Source organism: Pelobates fuscus, chromosome 10 (genome assembly GCF_036172605.1).
Source record: "Pelobates fuscus isolate aPelFus1 chromosome 10, aPelFus1.pri, whole genome shotgun sequence".
NCBI classification, from domain to species: Eukaryota; Metazoa; Chordata; class Amphibia; order Anura; family Pelobatidae; genus Pelobates; species Pelobates fuscus.
The window spans coordinates 144,068,541-144,087,239 of NC_086326.1; the positions used below are offsets into that span (position 1 = coordinate 144,068,541).

Below are 18,699 nucleotides of genomic sequence, written 5' to 3' on the forward strand. Positions count from 1 at the left end.
ACAGTAACCTAGCTCTGTGCAGACAGACAGTAACCTAGCTCTGTACAGACAGACAGTAACCTAGCTCTGTGCAGACAGACAGACAGTAACCTAGCTCTGTACAGACAGACAGTAACCTAGCTCTGTACAGACAGACAGTAACCTAGCTCTGTGCAGACAGACAGACAGTAACCCTGCTCTGTGCAGACAGACAGTAACCTAGCTCTGTACAGACAGACAGTAACCTAGCTCTGTGCAGACAGACAGTAACCTAGCTCTGTAAAGACAGACAGACAGTAACCTAGCTCTGTAAAGACAGACAGACAGTAACCCTGCTCTGTGCAGACAGACAGACAGTAACCCTGCTCTGTGCAGACAGACAGACAGTAACCCTGCTCTGTGCAGACAGACAGACAGTAACCCTGCTCTGTGCAGACAGACAGACAGTAACCCTGCTCTGTGCAGACAGACAGACAGTAACCCTGTGTAGCGGTACTTACCTTATCCGGGGGCCGGACGCGGTCCTCTCTTCAAGCCGCGCGCGGTCCTGCGGCTGCACGAGCCGCGCGCGGCTCGTCCGACTGTTCAGACAGGAAGGCGGGCAGTGACCGCGAGAAGCGGTCACGTGTCCCGCCTGCAGCTAAGAGCGCGCCGCGAATCTCGGGCGCGCTCTTAAAGAGACAGTGGGAGCCTAAATTGCAAAAAGGCTCCCATTGGCTCCTGTCATGCCAATCACCCCATACACTTACCTGTTGGGGGAGTGGAAGTGACAGGAGCCAATCACATTAGTTTGAAGGCTACTTATACTTACCCTTTTCCCTTAGTTCCTTGCCCTATCGTGGTTTCTGCTACAGTTCCCTTTAGTGCTTGTTGTGTTCAGTTGTGTTTCTCCGTATTTGACCTTGGCTTTGTATTCTGACTTCGTTTTCGCTTTATCCTATTCTGTACTGTTTGCCGGCTTGCTGATTCCTGTGTACCAGTCCCCGGCTAGTTTTCGTTTACGCTGTCTCTTTGTGCCCTTGACCTCGGATCGTTCCTGACTCTGTCTTATCCTATTACGTCGAGTCCGGCCACTCTAAGGTCCGGTAGACGTATCTCTCCTCTGTACTGTCTTCTGTTAGGCTGGATCCTGCGTGTAGGGGTATATACTCGTTACACCCTGCTCTGTGCAGACAGACAGACAGTAACCCTGCTCTGTGCAGACAGACAGACAGTAACCTAGCTCTGTGCAGACAGACAGACAGTAACCTAGCTCTGTGCAGACAGACAGTAACCTAGCTCTGTACAGACAGACGGTAACCTAGCTCTGTACAGACAGTAACCTAGCTCTGTACAGACAGACAGTAACCTAGCTCTGTACAGACAGTAACCTAGCTCTGTACAGACAGACAGTAACCTAGCTCTGTGCAGACAGACAGTAACCTAGCTCTGTACAGACAGACATACAGTAACCTAGCTCTGTACAGACAGACAGACAGTAACCTAGCTCTGTACAGACAGTAACCTAGCTCTGTGCAGACAGACAGACAGACAGTAACCCTGCTCTGTGCAGACAGACAGACAGTAACCATGCTCTGTACAGACAGACAGACAGTAACCTAGCTCTGTGCAGACAGACAGTAACCTAGCTCTGTGCAGACAGATACACAGACAGACAGACAGACAGTAACCTAGTTCTGTGTAGACAGACACAGTAACCTAGCTCTGTACAGACAGACACAGTAACCTAGCTCTGTACAGACAGACAGTGTGGCGAGATTGCTCAATTGTAATAAAAACCAGGCTGGGTGTGCCAGCACCTGAGACCACTGCTTGACCCTCAACACGGAGCCTTGTCTCGTTCTTGGGGGGATTCACTGTATGCTGTTGGAGATCGATTGCTAGGAGTGTAAGCTGATGTCTGCTTTTCCTGTTCGTCTGCTAGCAGCTATTCGTGAGGTTCCAGTTTGAAGTGCTATTTTGTATCCAGTTCTGGAGTTTGGTGTTCTGCAGTAGCTGTGCCTGTCTCTCAGAAAGGGGCATATCGCCTAAACGGATTTTAACCCCTTGTCTGCTGAAACGGTCCGTTACAATTGGTGGCAAGCGGCGGGATCGTTCCTACAGCCAGAAGGACAGCTACAGGAAACACCATTTCTTTGGATTTACAAGTGGGGGCAACGCATGTCCCAGTACAGCGACTCTAAAAGCAACAGAATGGAACCAGCAGTGTTATACGAGGAGGAGGACCTGGATCGCCGGGATGCATTAAGGAAAAGCATCTGGTACCAGGCCCTGGATGTACAATACCAGCGGGGTGAGAGTCTCCCCAGTGAAGAGCAGCGGTTGCAGAAGCAAGTGGCCCTGCGGATGCCCTTCCTGGGAGAGCAGCCCCTGGAGGAATGGGTGAAGGAATTGGAGCTCCGAGTATGGCAGGAGATTTGGCTGGAAGATGCCTACCAGGCACTCTGGTGGTATATGGCACAGTATATACCCTGGACAGCCGAGCATGACAAGCCAGAGGGAGAGGAGTTTGATGGTCCTGTCTTGTTATGGGAGTCCTTTGCAGAGACGGACTTCGGGAGCCCTGCGCAGACCAGACTTCAGGATATTTTCTACACAAGGGAGGCTAGGCATGACTGGGATGACCCCCATGAGGTAGGGCAAGACCTGCTTCACCTAGCAACCATGGAGTGGGAACTGGAGCAGGACTACCGAGATCTCTTCCACTCCATTGGGAATGCTCAGCAGGACAGTAAAGTGACAGACCCAGATCCAGACCCATTCCGCTGGGAAGATATTGTGGAGATTTACTGGGAAGAACCCCAGGTGGCCGGTAGAGATGGGACCGAGGTCTCTCCACCGGTCCTGCAGGGAATTGGGAGCCCAGTCTCCATTCCCCAGCGGCAGGATGAGTTACAGGGGGCAGAGGTAGTTGGTCCTACCCCCCAACAGCAGAGTGATATGCCGGGAAGGCAGTGTGAAGTGCAGGGAGAGGAGAGCAGCGTCCTCCCTCCCCAGCGGCAGGCTGAGTTACAGGGGGCAGAGGTAGTTGGTCCTACCCCCCAGCAGCAGCGTGATTTTTTGGGAATAGAGAGCCCAGTCTCCTTTCCCCAGCAGCAGGACACTGTATTGGGAGAAGAGACAGTCGGTCTCCCTCCACAGAGGATGGAAGTATGTATGGGAGAGGAGCTTGCTACCACCTCTCCCCAGCGGCGGATCATTGATGAGCAGGGAATAGAGAGCCCAGTCTCCTTCCCCCAGCAGCAGGACACTGTATTGGGAGGAGAGACAGTCGGTCTCCCTCCACAAAGGCGGAAAGTATGTATGGGAGAGGAGCTTGCTACCACCTCTCCCCAGCGGCGGATCCGTAATGTGCAGGGAATAGAGAGCCCAGTCTCCTTTCCCCAGCGGCAGAGTGTTCTATTGGGAGAGGAGCCTGTTACCCCCTCTCCCCAGCGGCAGCTTAAGGTACCAGGGGGAGACTGTAAGCCCCCCACCGGTGCAGATGGGACCGTGGTCTCTGCACTTACCACACAGGGGGTAGGGATGGTCGGTCCTGCCTCCCCACGACAGGGCTGTTTAGCCAAAGGGGAGACAGTCGGTCTCCAGCAGCAGAGCTGTGTAACTAAAGGGGAGACAGTCGGTCTCCAGCAGCAGAGCAGTGCAGCTAAAGGGGAGACAGTCGGTCTCCAGCAACCAGGCTTCAACCAGACTACTCCCGTGGTAGTGCTGGCATCAGGGCAGAGTACCGCTGGTCTCTGCCCACTCAGCAACCCACCAAGGCAGCCTACCAGTCCCCCACACAGCCATGGTGAGGCACCTGGACATGGACAAATTTCTCCTCTACCCAGGTGTAGTAACCAGTTATTGTGGGTGGGCTGTACTGCTGTTTCTGTTTTGTGGGTGGGCTGCTGGACTAACAAGGGCACTGACCGGCAGGAGGTCAGATACCCTGTTAGTCTGTTTGGAAAAGGGGAGAGATGTGACGAGAGCAATCTCGCCACATTGCATTGGAGAAGCCTGGCTGCCCGCCTGCTGCCTTTGGACTATGGCCCTGGGAGATTGGGCCCTTTAAAAACAGTATTCGGCCATACCAGAGTGTATGTCACTCATTCTGGCTCTTTAAATACAGTGGGGTCATTTGGTACTTGCCCTGTGTGAGCTGTGGTAACCCAGATAGCTATGCCATGGAGCCTATTCGTGTGATTAAAGACTTTGGCTCTATGGCGATTAAACTGTATTCGGTTGGTCTGAGTGCCATTCACCTGATAATGTGCACTCAGACCTGAGCTATCTGGGGATATGTGAAATGTCTGTGTGTTATGTGTAAAATGTGACTTTATGTATTTTAAAGAGTTTTATGTTGTTTTGCAACCATGTGGTTAATGGAGTCTGCCTCTAGTCCTGGATAATTGGATTACTTCTCCAATTATCTCCAGGGCAGAAGGGATGAAACCAGGATGCATTGTGGGGATGTTTTTTGCCATGCTGCCAGGGGTTTTAAAAGATACTTTACTAACTTTTGAACCCCTGGTCTGATTCATGCCAATTTTTAATATGTTGTTCCCCTGAATGGATTGATTGTGGATATGGATTTTTATGTGAATGTGATGTATGGTTTTAGAGTTATGAAAGTTGGGTAAAAAGTATGTTTTAACTGTATGTATAATGGGATTATGTGTCACACTAAGGGGAGAGGATGTGAGGGTTGCACCCGTGATACTATTGGTCATTTTATGCCTCCCCCTGGGTGTGGCCTGTATGTGTTCACTTGTAATAAAAACCAGGCTGGGTGTGCCAGCACCTGAGACCACTGCTTGACCCTCAACACGGAGCCTTGTCTCGTTCTTGGGGGGATTCACTGTATGCTGTTGGAGATCGATTGCTAGGAGTGTAAGCTGATGCCTGCTTTTCCTGTTCGTCTGCTAGCAGCTATTCGTGAGGTTCCAGTTTGAAGTGCTATTTTGTATCCAGTTCTGGAGTTTGGTGTTCTGCAGTAGCTGTGCCTGTCTCTCAGGAAGGGGCATATCGCCTAAACGGATTTTAACCCCTTGTCTGCTGAAACGGTCCGTTACAGACAGTAACCTAGCTCTGTGCACACAGACAGTAACCTAGCTGTGTACAGACAGACAGACAGTAACCTAGCTCTGTACAGACAGACACACAGACAGTAACCCTGCTCTGTACAGACAGACACACAGACAGTAACCCTGCTCTGTACAGACAGACACACAGACAGTAACCCTGCTCTGTACAGACAGACACACAGACAGTAACCCTGCTCTGTGCAGACAGACAGACAGTAACCCTGCTCTGTGCAGACAGACAGACAGACAGTAACCCTGCTCTGTACAGACAGACAGTAACCTAGCTCTGTGCAGACAGACAGACAGACAGACAGTAACCTAGCTCTGTACAGACAGACAGTAACCCTGCTCTGTGCAGACAGACAGTAACCCTGCTCTGTGCAGACAGACAGTAACCTAGCTCTGTACAGACAGACAGACAGTAACCTAGCTCTGTGCAGACAGACATACAGACAGTAACCCTGCTCTGTGCAGACAGACAGACAGTAACCCTGCTCTGTGCAGACAGACAGACAGTAACCCTGCTCTGTGCAGACAGACATACAGTAACCTAGCTCTGTACAGACAGACATACAGTAACCTAGCTCTGTACAGACAGACAGACAGTAACCTAGTTCTGTGCAGACAGTAACCTAGCTCTGTGCAGACAGACAGGCAGTAACCTAGCTCTGTGCAGACAGACAGGCAGTAACCTAGCTCTGTGCAGACAGACAGGCAGTAACCTAGCTCTGTGCAGACAGACAGGCAGTAACCTAGCTCTGTACAGAAAGACAGACCGTAACCTAGCTCTGTACAGACAGACACACAGACAGTAACCCTGCTCTGTGCAGACAGACAGTAACCTAGCTCTGTGCAGACATGCAGACAGTAACCCTGCTCTGTACAGGCAGACAGTAACCCTGCTCTGTACAGACAGACAGTAACCTAGCTCTGTGCAGACAGACAGTAACCTAGCTCTGTGCAGACAGACACTAACTCTGCTCTGTGCAGACAGACAGTAACCCTGCTCTATACAGACAGACAGTAACCCTGCTCTGTGCAGACAGACAGTAACCTAGCTCTGTGCAGACAAACAGTAACCTTGCTCTGTGCAGACAGACAGGCAGTAACCCTACTCTGTGCAGACAGACAGTAACCTAGCTCTGTGCAGACAAACAGTAACCTTGCTCTGTGCAGACAGACAGACAGGCAGTAACCCTACTCTGTGCAGACAGACAGTAACCTAGCTCTGTACAGACAGACAGGCAGTAACCCTGCTCTGTGCAGACAGACAGTCAGTAACCTAGCTTTTTGCAGACAGACAAACAGGCAGTAACCTAGCTCTGTGCAGACAGACAGTAACCTAGCTCTGTGCAGACAGACAGACAGTAACCTAGCTCTGTGCAGACAGACAGACAGTAACCTAGCTCTGTGCAGACAGACAGACAGTAACCTAGCTCTGTGCAGACAGACACACAGACAGTAACCCTGCTCTGTACAGACAGACAGTAACCCTGCTCTGTGCAGACAGACAGTAACCTAGCTCTGTACAGACAGACAGACAGTAACCTAGCTCTTTGCAGACAGACAGTAACCTAGCTCTTTGCATACAGACAGACAGACAGTAACCTAGCTCTGTGCAGACAGACAGACAGTAACCTAGCTCTGTGCAGACAGACAGACAGACAGTAACCCTGCTCTGTACAGACAGACAGTAACCTAGCTCTGTGCAGACAGACAGACAGACAGTAACCTAGCTCTGTACAGACAGACAGTAACCTAGCTCTGTGCAGACAGACAGACAGACAGTAACCCTGCTCTGTACAGACAGACAGTAACCTAGCTCTGTGCAGACAGACAGACAGTAACCTAGCTCTTTGCAGACAGACAGACAGACAGTAACCTAGCTCTGTGCAGACAGACAGTAACCTAGCTCTGTGCAGACTGACAGACAGTAACCCTATTCTGTGCAGACAGACAGACAGTAACCCTGCTCTGTGCAGACAGACAGACAGTAACCTAGCTCTGTACAGACAGACAGTAACCTAGCTCTGTGCAGACAGACAGACAGTAACCTAGCTATGTGCAGACAGACAGACAGTAACCTAGCTCTGTACAGACAGACAGTAACCTAGCCCTGTACAGACAGACAGTAACCTAGCTCTGTGCAGACAGACAGACAGTAACCTAGCTCTGTGCAGACAGACAGACAGACAGTAACTCTTCTTACTTGAAGTCCCCCCCCCCCCCTCCAGTAGGAGCCTGTATCACATGACCCATAGTCACATGACTATTGTGATGTCACATGGTCTCTTGGTGGATGGGAAGTAGCTGCTGTCAGGCCTCGGTGTGATAGCAGGCAAAGTAGTGGATACAGTGCTGGGACACCCGGCCAGGTTGGTATAGTGACTTTCTATTCCCAGGAGTATATGGAGATTATTGATGTTTTACTGATAGCATACAGTGCTCTTTCAGGCATGCTGGCTGGGGGTATACAGAGAGGGAAGCAGCCTATGGGCACATTGCTGGCTGGGGGGATACAGAGAGGGAAACAGCCTATGGGTACATTGCTGGCTGGGGGGATACAGAGAGGGAAGCAGCCTATGGGCACATTGCTGGCTGGGGGGATACAGAGAGGGAAGCAGCCTATGGGCACATTGCTGGCTGGGGGGATACAGAGAGTGAAGCAGCCTATGGGCACATTGCTGGCTGGGGGGATACAGAGAGGGAAGCAGCCTATGGGCACATTGCTGGCTGGGGGGATACAGAGAGGGAAGCAGCCTATGGGCACATTGCTGGCTGGGGGGATACAGAGAGGGAAGCAGCCTGTGGGCACATTGCTGGCTGGGGGGATACAGAGAGGGAAGCAGCCAATGGGCACATTGCTGGCTGGGGGGATACAGAGAGGGAAGCAGCCTATGAGTACATTGCTGGCTGGGGGGATACAGAGAGGGAAGCAGCCTGTGGGCACATTGCTGGCTGGGGGGATACAGAGAGGGAAGCAGCCTGTGGGCACATTGCTGGCTGGGGGGATACAGAGTGGGAAGCAGCCTATGGGCACATTGCTGGCTGGGGGGATACAGAGAGGGAAGCAGCCAATGGGCACATTGCTGGCTGGGGGTATACAGAGAGGGAAGCAGCCTGTGGGCACATTGCTGGCTGGGGGATACAGAGAGGGAAGCAGCCTATGGGTACATTGCTGGCTGGGGGGATACAGAGAGGGAAGCAGCCTATGGGCACATTGCTGGCTGGGGGGATACAGAGAGGGAAGCAGCCTATGGGCACATTGCTGGCTGGGGGGATACAGAGAGGGAAGCAGCCTATGGGCACATTGCTGGCTGGGGGGATACAGAGTGGGAAGCAGCCTATGGGCACATTGCTGGCTGGGGGGATACAGAGAGGGAAGCAGCCTGTGGGCACATTGCTGGCTGGGGGGATACAGAGAGGGAAGCAGCCTATGGGCACATTGCTGGCTGGGGGGGATACAGAGAGAGAAGCAGCCTATGGGCACATTGCTGGCTGGGGGGGATACAGAGAGGGAAGCAGCCTATGGGCACATTGCTGGCTGGGGGGGATACAGAGAGGGAAGCAGCCAATGGGTACATTGCTGGCTGGGGGGATACAGAGAGGGAAGCAGCCAATGGGTACATTGCTGGCTGGGGGGATACAGAGAGGGAAGCAGCCAATGGGTACATTGCTGGCTGGGGGGATACAGAGAGGGAAGCAGCCTATGGGCACATTGCTGGCTGGGGGGATACAGAGAGGGAAGCAGCCTATGGGCACATTGCTGGCTGGGGGGATACAGAGAGGGAAGCAGCCTATGGGCACATTGCTGGCTGGGGGGATACAGAGAGGGAAGCAGCCTATGGGCACATTGCTGGCTGGGGGGATACAGAGAGGGAAGCAGCATATGGGCACATTGCTGGCTGGGGGGATACAGAGAGGGAAGCAGCCTATGGTTACATTGCTGGCTGGGGGGATACAGAGAGGGAAGCAGCCTATGGGCACATTGCTGGCTGGGGGGATACAGAGTGGGAAGCAGCCTATGGGCACATTGCTGGCTGGGGGGATACAGAGAGGGAAGCAGCCTGTGGGCACATTGCTGGCTGGGGGGATACAGACAGGGAAGCAGCCTATGGGCACATTGCTGGCTGGGGGTATACAGAGAGGGAAGCAGCCTATGGGCACATTGCTGGCTGGGGGGATACGGAGAGGGAAGCAGCATATTTGCACATTGCTGGCTGGGGGTATACAGAGAGGGAAGCAGCCAATGGGTACATTGCTGGCTGGGGGTATACAGAGAGGGAAGCAGCCTGTGGGTACATTGCTGGCTGGGGGGATACAGAGAGGGAAGCAGCCTATGGGCACATTGCTGGCTGGGGGGATACAGAGAGGGAAGCAGCCTATGGGCACGTTGCTGGCTGTGGGGATACAGAGAGGGAAGCAGCCTGTGGGCACATTGCTGGCTGGGGGGGATACAGAGAGGGAAGCAGCCTATAGGCACATTGCTGGTTGGGGGGATACAGAGAGGGAAGCAGTCTATGGGCACATTGCTGGCTGGGGGGATACAGAGAGGGAAGCAGCCTATGGGCACATTGCTGGCTGGGGGGATACAGAGAGGGAAGCAGCCTGTGGGCACATTGCTGGCTGGGGGGATACAGAGAGGAAAGCAGTCTATGGGCACATTGCTGGCTGGGGGGATACAGAGAGGGAAGCAGCCTATGGGCACATTGCTGGCTGGGGGGATACAGAGAGGGAAGCAGCCTATGGGCACATTGCTGGCTGGGGGGATACAGAGAGGGAAGCAGCCTATGGGCACATTGCTGGCTGGGGGAGATACAGAGAGGGAAGCAGCCTATGGGCACATTGCTGGCTGGGGGGATACAGAGAGGGAAGCAACCTATGGGCACATTGCTGGCTGGGGGGATACAGAGAGGGAAGCAGCCTATGGGCACATTGCTGGCTGGGGGTATACAGAGAGGGAAGCAGCCAATGGGCACATTGCTGGCTGGGGGTATACAGAGAGGGAAGCAGCCTATGGGCACATTGCTGGCTGGGGGGATACAGAGAGGGAAGCAGCCTATGGGCACATTGCTGGCTGGGGGGAATACAGAGAGGGAAGCAGCCTATGGGCACATTGCTGGCTGGGGGGATACAGAGAGGGAAGCAGCCTATGGGCACATTGCTGGCTGGGGGGATACAGAGAGGGAAGCAGCCTATGGGCACATTGCTGGCTGGGGGGATACAGAGAGGGAAGCAGCCTATGGGCACATTGCTGGCTGGGGGGATACAGAGAGGGAAGCAGCCTATGGGCACATTGCTGGCTGGGGGGATACAGAGAGGGAAGCAGCCTATGGGCACATTGCTGGCTGGGGGAATACAGAGTGGCAAGCAGCCTATGGGCACATTGCTGGCTGGGGGGATACAGAGTGGGAAGCAGCCTATGGGCACATTGCTGGCTGGGGGGATACAGAGAGGGAAGCAGCCTATGGGCACATTGCTGGCTGGGGGGATACAGAGTGGGAAGCAGCCTATGGGCACATTGCTGGCTGGGGGATACAGAGTGGGAAGCAGCCTATGGGCACATTGCTGGCTGGGGGGATACAGAGAGGGAAGCAGCCTATGGGCACATTGCTGGCTGGGGGGATACAGAGAGGGAAGCAGCCTATGGGCACATTGCTGGCTGGGGGGATACAGAGAGGGAAGCAGCCAATGGGCACATTGCTGGCTGGAGGGATACAGAGTGGGAAGCAGCCTATGGGCACATTGCTGGCTGGGGGGATACAGAGAGGGAAGCAGCCTGTGGGCACATTGCTGGCTGGGGGGATACAGAGAGGGAAGCAGCCAATGGGCACATTGCTGGCTGCGGGGATACAGAGTGGGAAGCAGCCTATGGGCACATTGCTGGCTGGGGGGATACAGAGAGGGAAGCAGCCTGTGGGCACATTGCTGGCTGGGGGGATACAGAGAGGGAAGCAGCCTATGGGCACATTGCTGGCTGGGGGGATACAGAGAGGGAAGCAGCCAATGGGCACATTGCTGGCTGGGGGGATAAAGAGTGGGAAGCAGCCTATGGGCACATTGCTGGCTGGGGGATACAGAGAGGGAAGCAGCCTGTGGGCACATTGCTGGCTGGGGGGATACAGAGAGGGAAGCAGCCTATGGGCACATTGCTGGCTGGGGGGATACAGAGAGGGAAGCAGCCTATGGGCACATTGCTGGCTGGGGGGATACAGAGAGGGAAGCAGCCTATGGGCACATTGCTGGCTGGGGGTATACAGAGAGGGAAGCAGCCTGTGGGTACATTTGCTGGCTGGGGGCATAAAGAGAGGGAAGCAGCCTATGGGCACATTGCTGGCTGGGGGGATACAGAGAGGGAAACAGCCTATGGGTACATTGCTGGCTGGGGGGATACAGAGAGGGAAACAGCCTATGGGTACATTGCTGGCTGGGGGGATACAGAGAGGGAAACAGCCTATGGGTACATTGTTGGCTGGGGGGATACAGAGAGGGAAGCAGCCTATGGGCACATTGCTGGCTGGGGGCATAAAGAGAGGGACGCAGCCTATGGGTACATTGCTGGCTGGGGGATACAGAGAGGGAAGCAGCCTATGGGTACATTGCTGGCTGGGGGGATACAGAGAGGGAAGCAGCCTATGGGTACATTGCTGGCTGGGGGGATACAGAGAGGGAAGCAGCCTATGGGTACATTGCTGGCTGGGGGGATAGAGAGAGGGAAGCAGCCTATGGGCACATTGCTGGCTGGGGGGGCATGGGGGCTGCTGGGGCATGTCTGCACAACACCCTCTACTGATTGCTGGCAGAGTCCTACCAGTACAGGGAGCTGGGCAGACAGAGTACACTGTGACCACATCAATGAGCACAGAGACAATGTATCATTACATAGTGTGTGATCACAGCAGATAATCACTGAGCACAGAGACAATGTATCATTACATAGTGTGTGATCACAACAAATAATCACTGAGCACAGAGACAATGGTATCATTACATAGTGTGTGATCAAAACAGATAATCACTGAGCACAGAGACAATGTATCATTACATAGTGTGTGATCACAACAGATATTCACTGAGCACAGAGACAATGTATCATTACATAGTGTGTGATCACAGCAGATAATCACTGAGCACAGAGACAATGTATCATTACATAGTGTGTGATCACAACAAATAATCACTGAGCACATAGACAATGTATCATTACATAGTGTGTGATCAAAACAGATAATCACTGAGCACAGAGACAATGTATCATTACATAGTGTGTGATCACAACAGATATTCACTGAGCACAGAGACAATGTATCATTACATAGTGTGTGATCACAACAGATAATCACTGAGCACAGAGACAATGTATCATTACATAGTGTGTGATCACAACAGATAATCACTGAGCATAGAGACAATGTATCATTACATAGTGTGTGATCACAGCAGATAATCACTGAGCACAGAGACAATGGTATCATTACATAGTGTGTGATCACAACAGATAATCACTGAGCACAGAGACAATGTATCATTATATAGTGTGTGATCACAACAGATAATCACTGAGCACAGAGACAATGTATCATTACATAGTGTGTGATCACAGCAGATAATCACTGAGCACAGAGACAATGGTATCATTACAGAGTGTGTGATCACAACAGATAATCACTGAGCACAGAGACAATGGTATCATTACATAGTATGTGATCACAACAGATAATCACTGAGCACAGAGACAATGTATCATTATATAGTGTGTGATCACAGCAGATAATCACTGAGCACAGAGACAATGTATCATTACATAGTGTGTGATCACAATAGATAATCACTGAGCTCAGAGACAATGTATCATTACATAGTGTGTGTGATCACAACAGATAATCACTGAGCACAGAGAGAATGTATCATTACATAGTGTGTGATCACAACAGATAATCACTAAGCACAGAGACAATGTATCATTACATAGTGTGTGATCACAATAGATAATCACTGAGCACAGAGACAATGAATCATTACATAGTGTGTGATCACAACAGATAATCACTGAGCACAGAGACAATGTATCATTACACAGTGTGTGATCACAACAGATAATCACTGAACACAGAGACAATGTATCATTACATAGTGTGTGATCACAACAGATAATCACTGAGCACAGAGACAATGTATCATTACACAGTGTGTGATCACAACAGATAATCACTGAACACAGAGACAATGTATCATTACATAGTGTGTGATCACAACAGATAATCACTGAGCACAGAGACAATGTATCATTACATAGTGTGTGATCACAACAGATAATCACTGAGCACAGAGACAATGTATCATTACATAGTGTGTGATCACAACAGATAATCACTGAGCACAGAGACAATGTATCATTACATAGTGTGTGATCACAACAGATATTCACTGAGCACAGAGACAATGTATCATTACATAGTGTGTGATCACAACAGATAATCACTGAGCACAGAGACAATGTATCATTACATAGTGTGTGATCACAACAGATAATCACTGAGCACAGAGACAATGTATCATTACATAGTGTGTGATCACAGCAGATAATCACTGAGCACAGAGACAATGGTATCATTACATAGTGTGTGATCACAACAGATAATCACTGAGCACAGAGACAATGTATCATTATATAGTGTGTGATCACAACAGATAATCACTGAGCACAGAGACAATGGTATCATTACAGAGTGTGTGATCACAACAGATAATCACTGAGCACAGAGACAATGGTATCATTACATAGTATGTGATCACAACAGATAATCACTGAGCACAGAGACAATGTATCATTATATAGTGTGTGATCACAGCAGATAATCACTGAGCACAGAGACAATGTATCATTACATAGTGTGTGATCACAATAGATAATCACTGAGCTCAGAGACAATGTATCATTACATAGTGTGTGATCACAACAGATAATCACTGAGCACAGAGACAATGTATCATTACATAGTGTGTGATCACAACAGATAATCACTGAGCACAGAGACAATGTATCATTACACAGTGTGTGATCACAACAGATAATCACTGAACACAGAGACAATGTATCATTACATAGTGTGTGATCACAACAGATAATCACTGAGCACAGAGACAATGTATCATTATATAGTGTGTGATCACAGCAGATAATCACTGAGCACAGAGACAATGTATCATTACATAGTGTGTGATCACAATAGATAATCACTAAGCACAGAGACAATGTATCATTACATAGTGTGTGATCACAATAGATAATCACTGAGCACAGAGACAATGTATCATTACATAGTGTGTGATCACAACAGATAATCACTGAGCACAGAGACAATGTATCATTACACAGTGTGTGATCACAACAGATAATCACTGAACACAGAGACAATGTATCATTACATAGTGTGTGATCACAACAGATAATCACTGAGCACAGAGACAATGTATCATTACACAGTGTGTGATCACAACAGATAATCACTGAACACAGAGACAATGTATCATTACATAGTGTGTGATCACAACAGATAATCACTGAGCACAGAGACAATGTATCATTACATAGTGTGTGATCACAACAGATAATCACTGAGCACAGAGACAATGTATCATTACATAGTGTGTGATCACAACAGATAATCACTGAGCACAGAGACAATGTATCATTACATAGTGTGTGATCACAACAGATAATCACTAAGCACAGAGACAATGTATCATTACATAGTGTGTGATCACAACAGATAATCACTGAGCACAGAGACAATGTATCATTACATAGTGTGTGATCACAACAGATAATCACTGAGCTCAGAGACAATGTATCATTACAGAGTGTGTGATCACAACAGATAATCACTGAGCACAGAGACAATGTATCATTACATAGTGTGTGATCACAACAGATAATCACTGAGCTCAGAGACAATGTATCATTACAGAGTGTGTGATCACAACAGATAATCACTGAGCACAGAGACAGTGTGTGATCACAACAGATAATCACTGAGCACAGAGACAATGTATCATTACATAGTGTGTGATCACAACAGATAATCACTGAGCACAGAGACAATGTATCATTACATAGTGTGTGTGTGTGTGTGTGTGTGTTTTTTTTTATATATCTATCTATCAATGCAGATAGTCACTGAGCACAGATACAATTGTATCATTAGATATTGTAGTTTATATACACAAGTATATACAGAGTAATCCATTAAGGTTCCCCCTCAAACCCAAAATTAAACGCCATGGACCAGAATCGATACAGAGCAATGTAGTGACTATGACTCCAGAAGTGCCCTGTGCCCCCAACGTAAAGGAACACTATAGAGTCAGGAACACAAACATGTATTACTGACCCTATAGTGCTAAACCCACCATTTAGGTGGCTTTTCCTCCCTTAACCCCCTTAAAAGGTAATAAAACTTACCTTTTTTCCAGCGCTGCACGGTTCCACCGGTGCTTTGCCCTGCCCCTGATCTGGCTCCTTGCTGACATCATCAGAATTTAATATTTCAGCTAATCCAATGCTTTCCTAAAGGAATTGGCTAAAATCAGCAAGGAATTGGAACAGGGCAGGGCCAAACGCCGGCTTGGTCAATTAGCACTTCCTCATGCACTGTGCGACACTGCCTGCCCAAGGAAGCAACTCTAGTAGCCATACAAGGAGTGGCCACTGAAGGTGTCCCTAGGGGGCGATGTAAACACTGTATTTTCTCTGAAAAGGCAGTGATTACAGGAAAATGCCTGCAGGAAATGATTATACTCACCAGAACAACTACATTAAGCTGTAGTTGTACTGGTGACTATAGTGTCCCTTTAAGTAGTCAAGGTATTTGCTAACAGTTTGACCTCTAACCTGGTGTCCCCTGGGTGTTGCTCCTAACCTAGTCTCTTCTGCTATGGATAGCTGGAATCTCCTGCTAGGAAAAAGAAAGTATTTATGTTTAAAGTGTCACAAAATGATTTATACAAATGCAACGTAGTGATAAACAAGTAACAAATGGACATACAATGTGAGGGAGGGAAAGGTTAAGCACATACAAGTCCCTTTAACATTTCAATGTTTGTTTTAAGACAGATCTGATGTGTAATTGGATTGATTTTTCTGATTTTTCTGAGTGCCCCTGACCAACGCCATGATGAAGACAAACAAGAACAGAATTTACATCACCGAGAAACTCTTTAATTTAACCCTGAAAATTCTCTACCTTCTGACTGGAGAGGTGAGAGGATTTTGAGAATTTCTATACTATGTCTATATTCCAAAGGACAGATAGGCACTTTACGCACGGTGCAGGAGAACAACAGTGGTTGTGTTTGCATGATGCCGGATGCAAACCACTTGTCCCTTATTGTCAAGAAGACGTGGTAAACACCTTTCGCAGGGATCTGGAACTGAGGGAGTGGGGTAACTGTATTTCAGTAGGTAATGCACGTGCCTGGTTTTCACACTGTAATTTTGTTTACTCTATTTGGGCATTATTTTACAGTTTTTTTTATTATTTGGAAGATATTTGGATTATCTCTTTTGTATTTGTTGTCTTATTAAAGTTGAGATTTGTTGAGTGCCTCTAACTCCCCGATATACCGGTCTAGCATTTTGGAAGATTCTGTTTAAGTAGGTCCTTTCCTCTGAATGATACGGTTTCATTTCTTGAATGTAGGATTATATCGTCATTAAAAAGCCTGGTGACGGCGTCACAGTATCCAGCAGTCCCTGTGTATTAGTAGGATCCTCCAGGACTCAGAGCCCCAGCACGGTGCCCCCACCTCACTCACTGATACATGAGAGTAACAATGATGACAAGATCCTGGAACTGACCAATCAGATCATCCAGCTGCTGACTGGAGAGGTGAGGCTGCTGGGAATGGGACATTATACAGTAAAACCAAGGGATGTGTCTGGATGGTGACTGTATCATTGTGTGTGTCAGGTTCCTATAAGGTGTGAGGATGTCACTGTTTTTCTATTCCATGTAGGAATATTTTGAAGATGGCACGGATATTTGTAAAGGAGTATTGAAGCGGAAGCACAAAACACTTATTGGTAAATAGTTTTTGTTTTTAGGTTCGTGTTTGTTTGTTTGTTTGGTTTTTGGAAGCTGCAGATGCTCCCAACTCATCAAAGCAACAAGGGTAAATTCATTGTTTTGTTTTTGTTTTGTTTTTTTAACTTATTTCTCTTTTCTTGAATTATATGAGAGACCTGTTTGCATGGGTAAAGCCAACTCCATTCTGTCTCTCAGCTAAACATGCCTTCTAATATAATTTAAATGGTTTTGTCTGTGTAGCACTGCTATGGCGCTCGTTATAGAATCCTTACAGCTATGGCGCTCGTTATAGAATCCTTACTGCTATGGCGCTCATTATAGAATCCTTACTGCTATGGCGCTCGTTATAGAATCCTTACTGCTATGGCGCTCGTTATAGAATCCTTACTGCTATGGCGCTCATTATAGAATCCTTACAGCTATGGCCCTCGTTATAGAATCCTTACTGCTATGGCGCTAGTTATAGAATCCTTACTGCTATGGCGCTCGTTATAGAATCCTTACTGCTATGGCACTCGTTATAGAATCCTTACTGCTATGGCGCTCATTATAGAATCCTTACTGCTATGGCCCTCGTTATAGAATCCTTACTGCTATGGCGCTAGTTATAGAATCCTTACTGCTATGGCGCTCGTTATAGAATCCTTACAGCTATGGCACTCGTTATAGAATCCTTAGAGCTATGGCGCTAGTTATAGAATCCTTACAGCTATGGCGCTAGTTATAGAATCCTTACAGCTATGGCGCTCATTATAGAATCCTTACAGCTATGGCGCTCATTATAGAATCCTTACAGCTATGACACTCGTTATAGAATCCTTACTGCTATGGCGCTCGTTATAGAATCCTTACAGCTATGACACTCGTTATAGAATCCTTACTGCTATGGCCCTCGTTATAGAATCCTTACAGCTATGGCACTCGTTATAGAATCCTTACAGCTATGGCACTCGTTATAGAATCCTTAGAGCTATGGCGCTAGTTATAGAATCCTTACTGCTATGGCGCTTGTTATAGAATCCTTACAGCTATGACACTCGTTATAGAATCCTTAGAGCTATGGCGCTAGTTATAGAATCCTTACTGCTATGGCGCTCATTATAGAATCCTTACAGCTATGGCGCTCATTATAGAATCCTTACAGCTATGGCGCTCATTATAGAATCCTTACAGCTATGACACTCGTTATAGAATCCTTACTGCTATGGCGCTCGTTATAGAATCCTTACAGTTATGGCGCTCATTATAGAATCCTTACAGCTATGACACTCGTTATAGAATCCTTACTGCTATGGCACTCGTTATAGAATCCTTACTGCTATGGCGCTCGTTATAGAATCCTTACAGCTATGGCACTCGTTATAGAATCCTTAGAGCTATGGCGCTAGTTATAGAATCCTTACTGCTATGGCGCTCGTTATGGAATCCTTACAGCTATGGCACTCGTTATAGAATCCTTACTGCTATGGCACTCGTTATAGAATCCTTACTGCTATGGCACTCGTTATAGAATCCTTACTGCTATGGCGCTCGTTATAGAATCCTTACTGCTATGGCACTCGTTA

At 48.6% G+C, this 18,699-nt stretch overlaps 1 protein-coding gene across 1 annotated transcript; it reads left to right on the forward strand.

Annotated features, from left to right (window-relative positions):
- The first annotated feature begins 15,678 nt into the window (after nucleotides 1–15,678).
- Nucleotides 15,679–17,138, forward strand: LOC134574842 (oocyte zinc finger protein XlCOF29-like). Its single transcript, XM_063433900.1, has 3 exons — nucleotides 15,679–16,306; nucleotides 16,748–16,936; nucleotides 17,064–17,138. The coding sequence occupies exons 1-3, from the start codon at nucleotides 16,220–16,222 to the stop codon at nucleotides 17,136–17,138; spliced, it is 351 nt and encodes a 116-aa protein (XP_063289970.1). The 5' UTR covers nucleotides 15,679–16,219.
- Nucleotides 17,139–18,699: the final 1,561 nt, after the last annotated feature.

What these genes read in the sequence shown, in the direction of transcription:
- LOC134574842 (XM_063433900.1), top strand. Translation starts at nt 16,220, where the DNA reads ATGATGAAGACAAACAAGAACAGAATTTACATCACCGAGAAACTCTTT. An exon ending in TCTACCTTCTGACTGGAGAG is followed by an intron (nt 16,307 to 16,747) that starts GTGAGAGGATTT and finishes TCTTGAATGTAG; the next exon opens with GATTATATCGTCATTAAAAA. An exon ending in TCCAGCTGCTGACTGGAGAG is followed by an intron (nt 16,937 to 17,063) that starts GTGAGGCTGCTG and finishes TATTCCATGTAG; the next exon opens with GAATATTTTGAAGATGGCAC.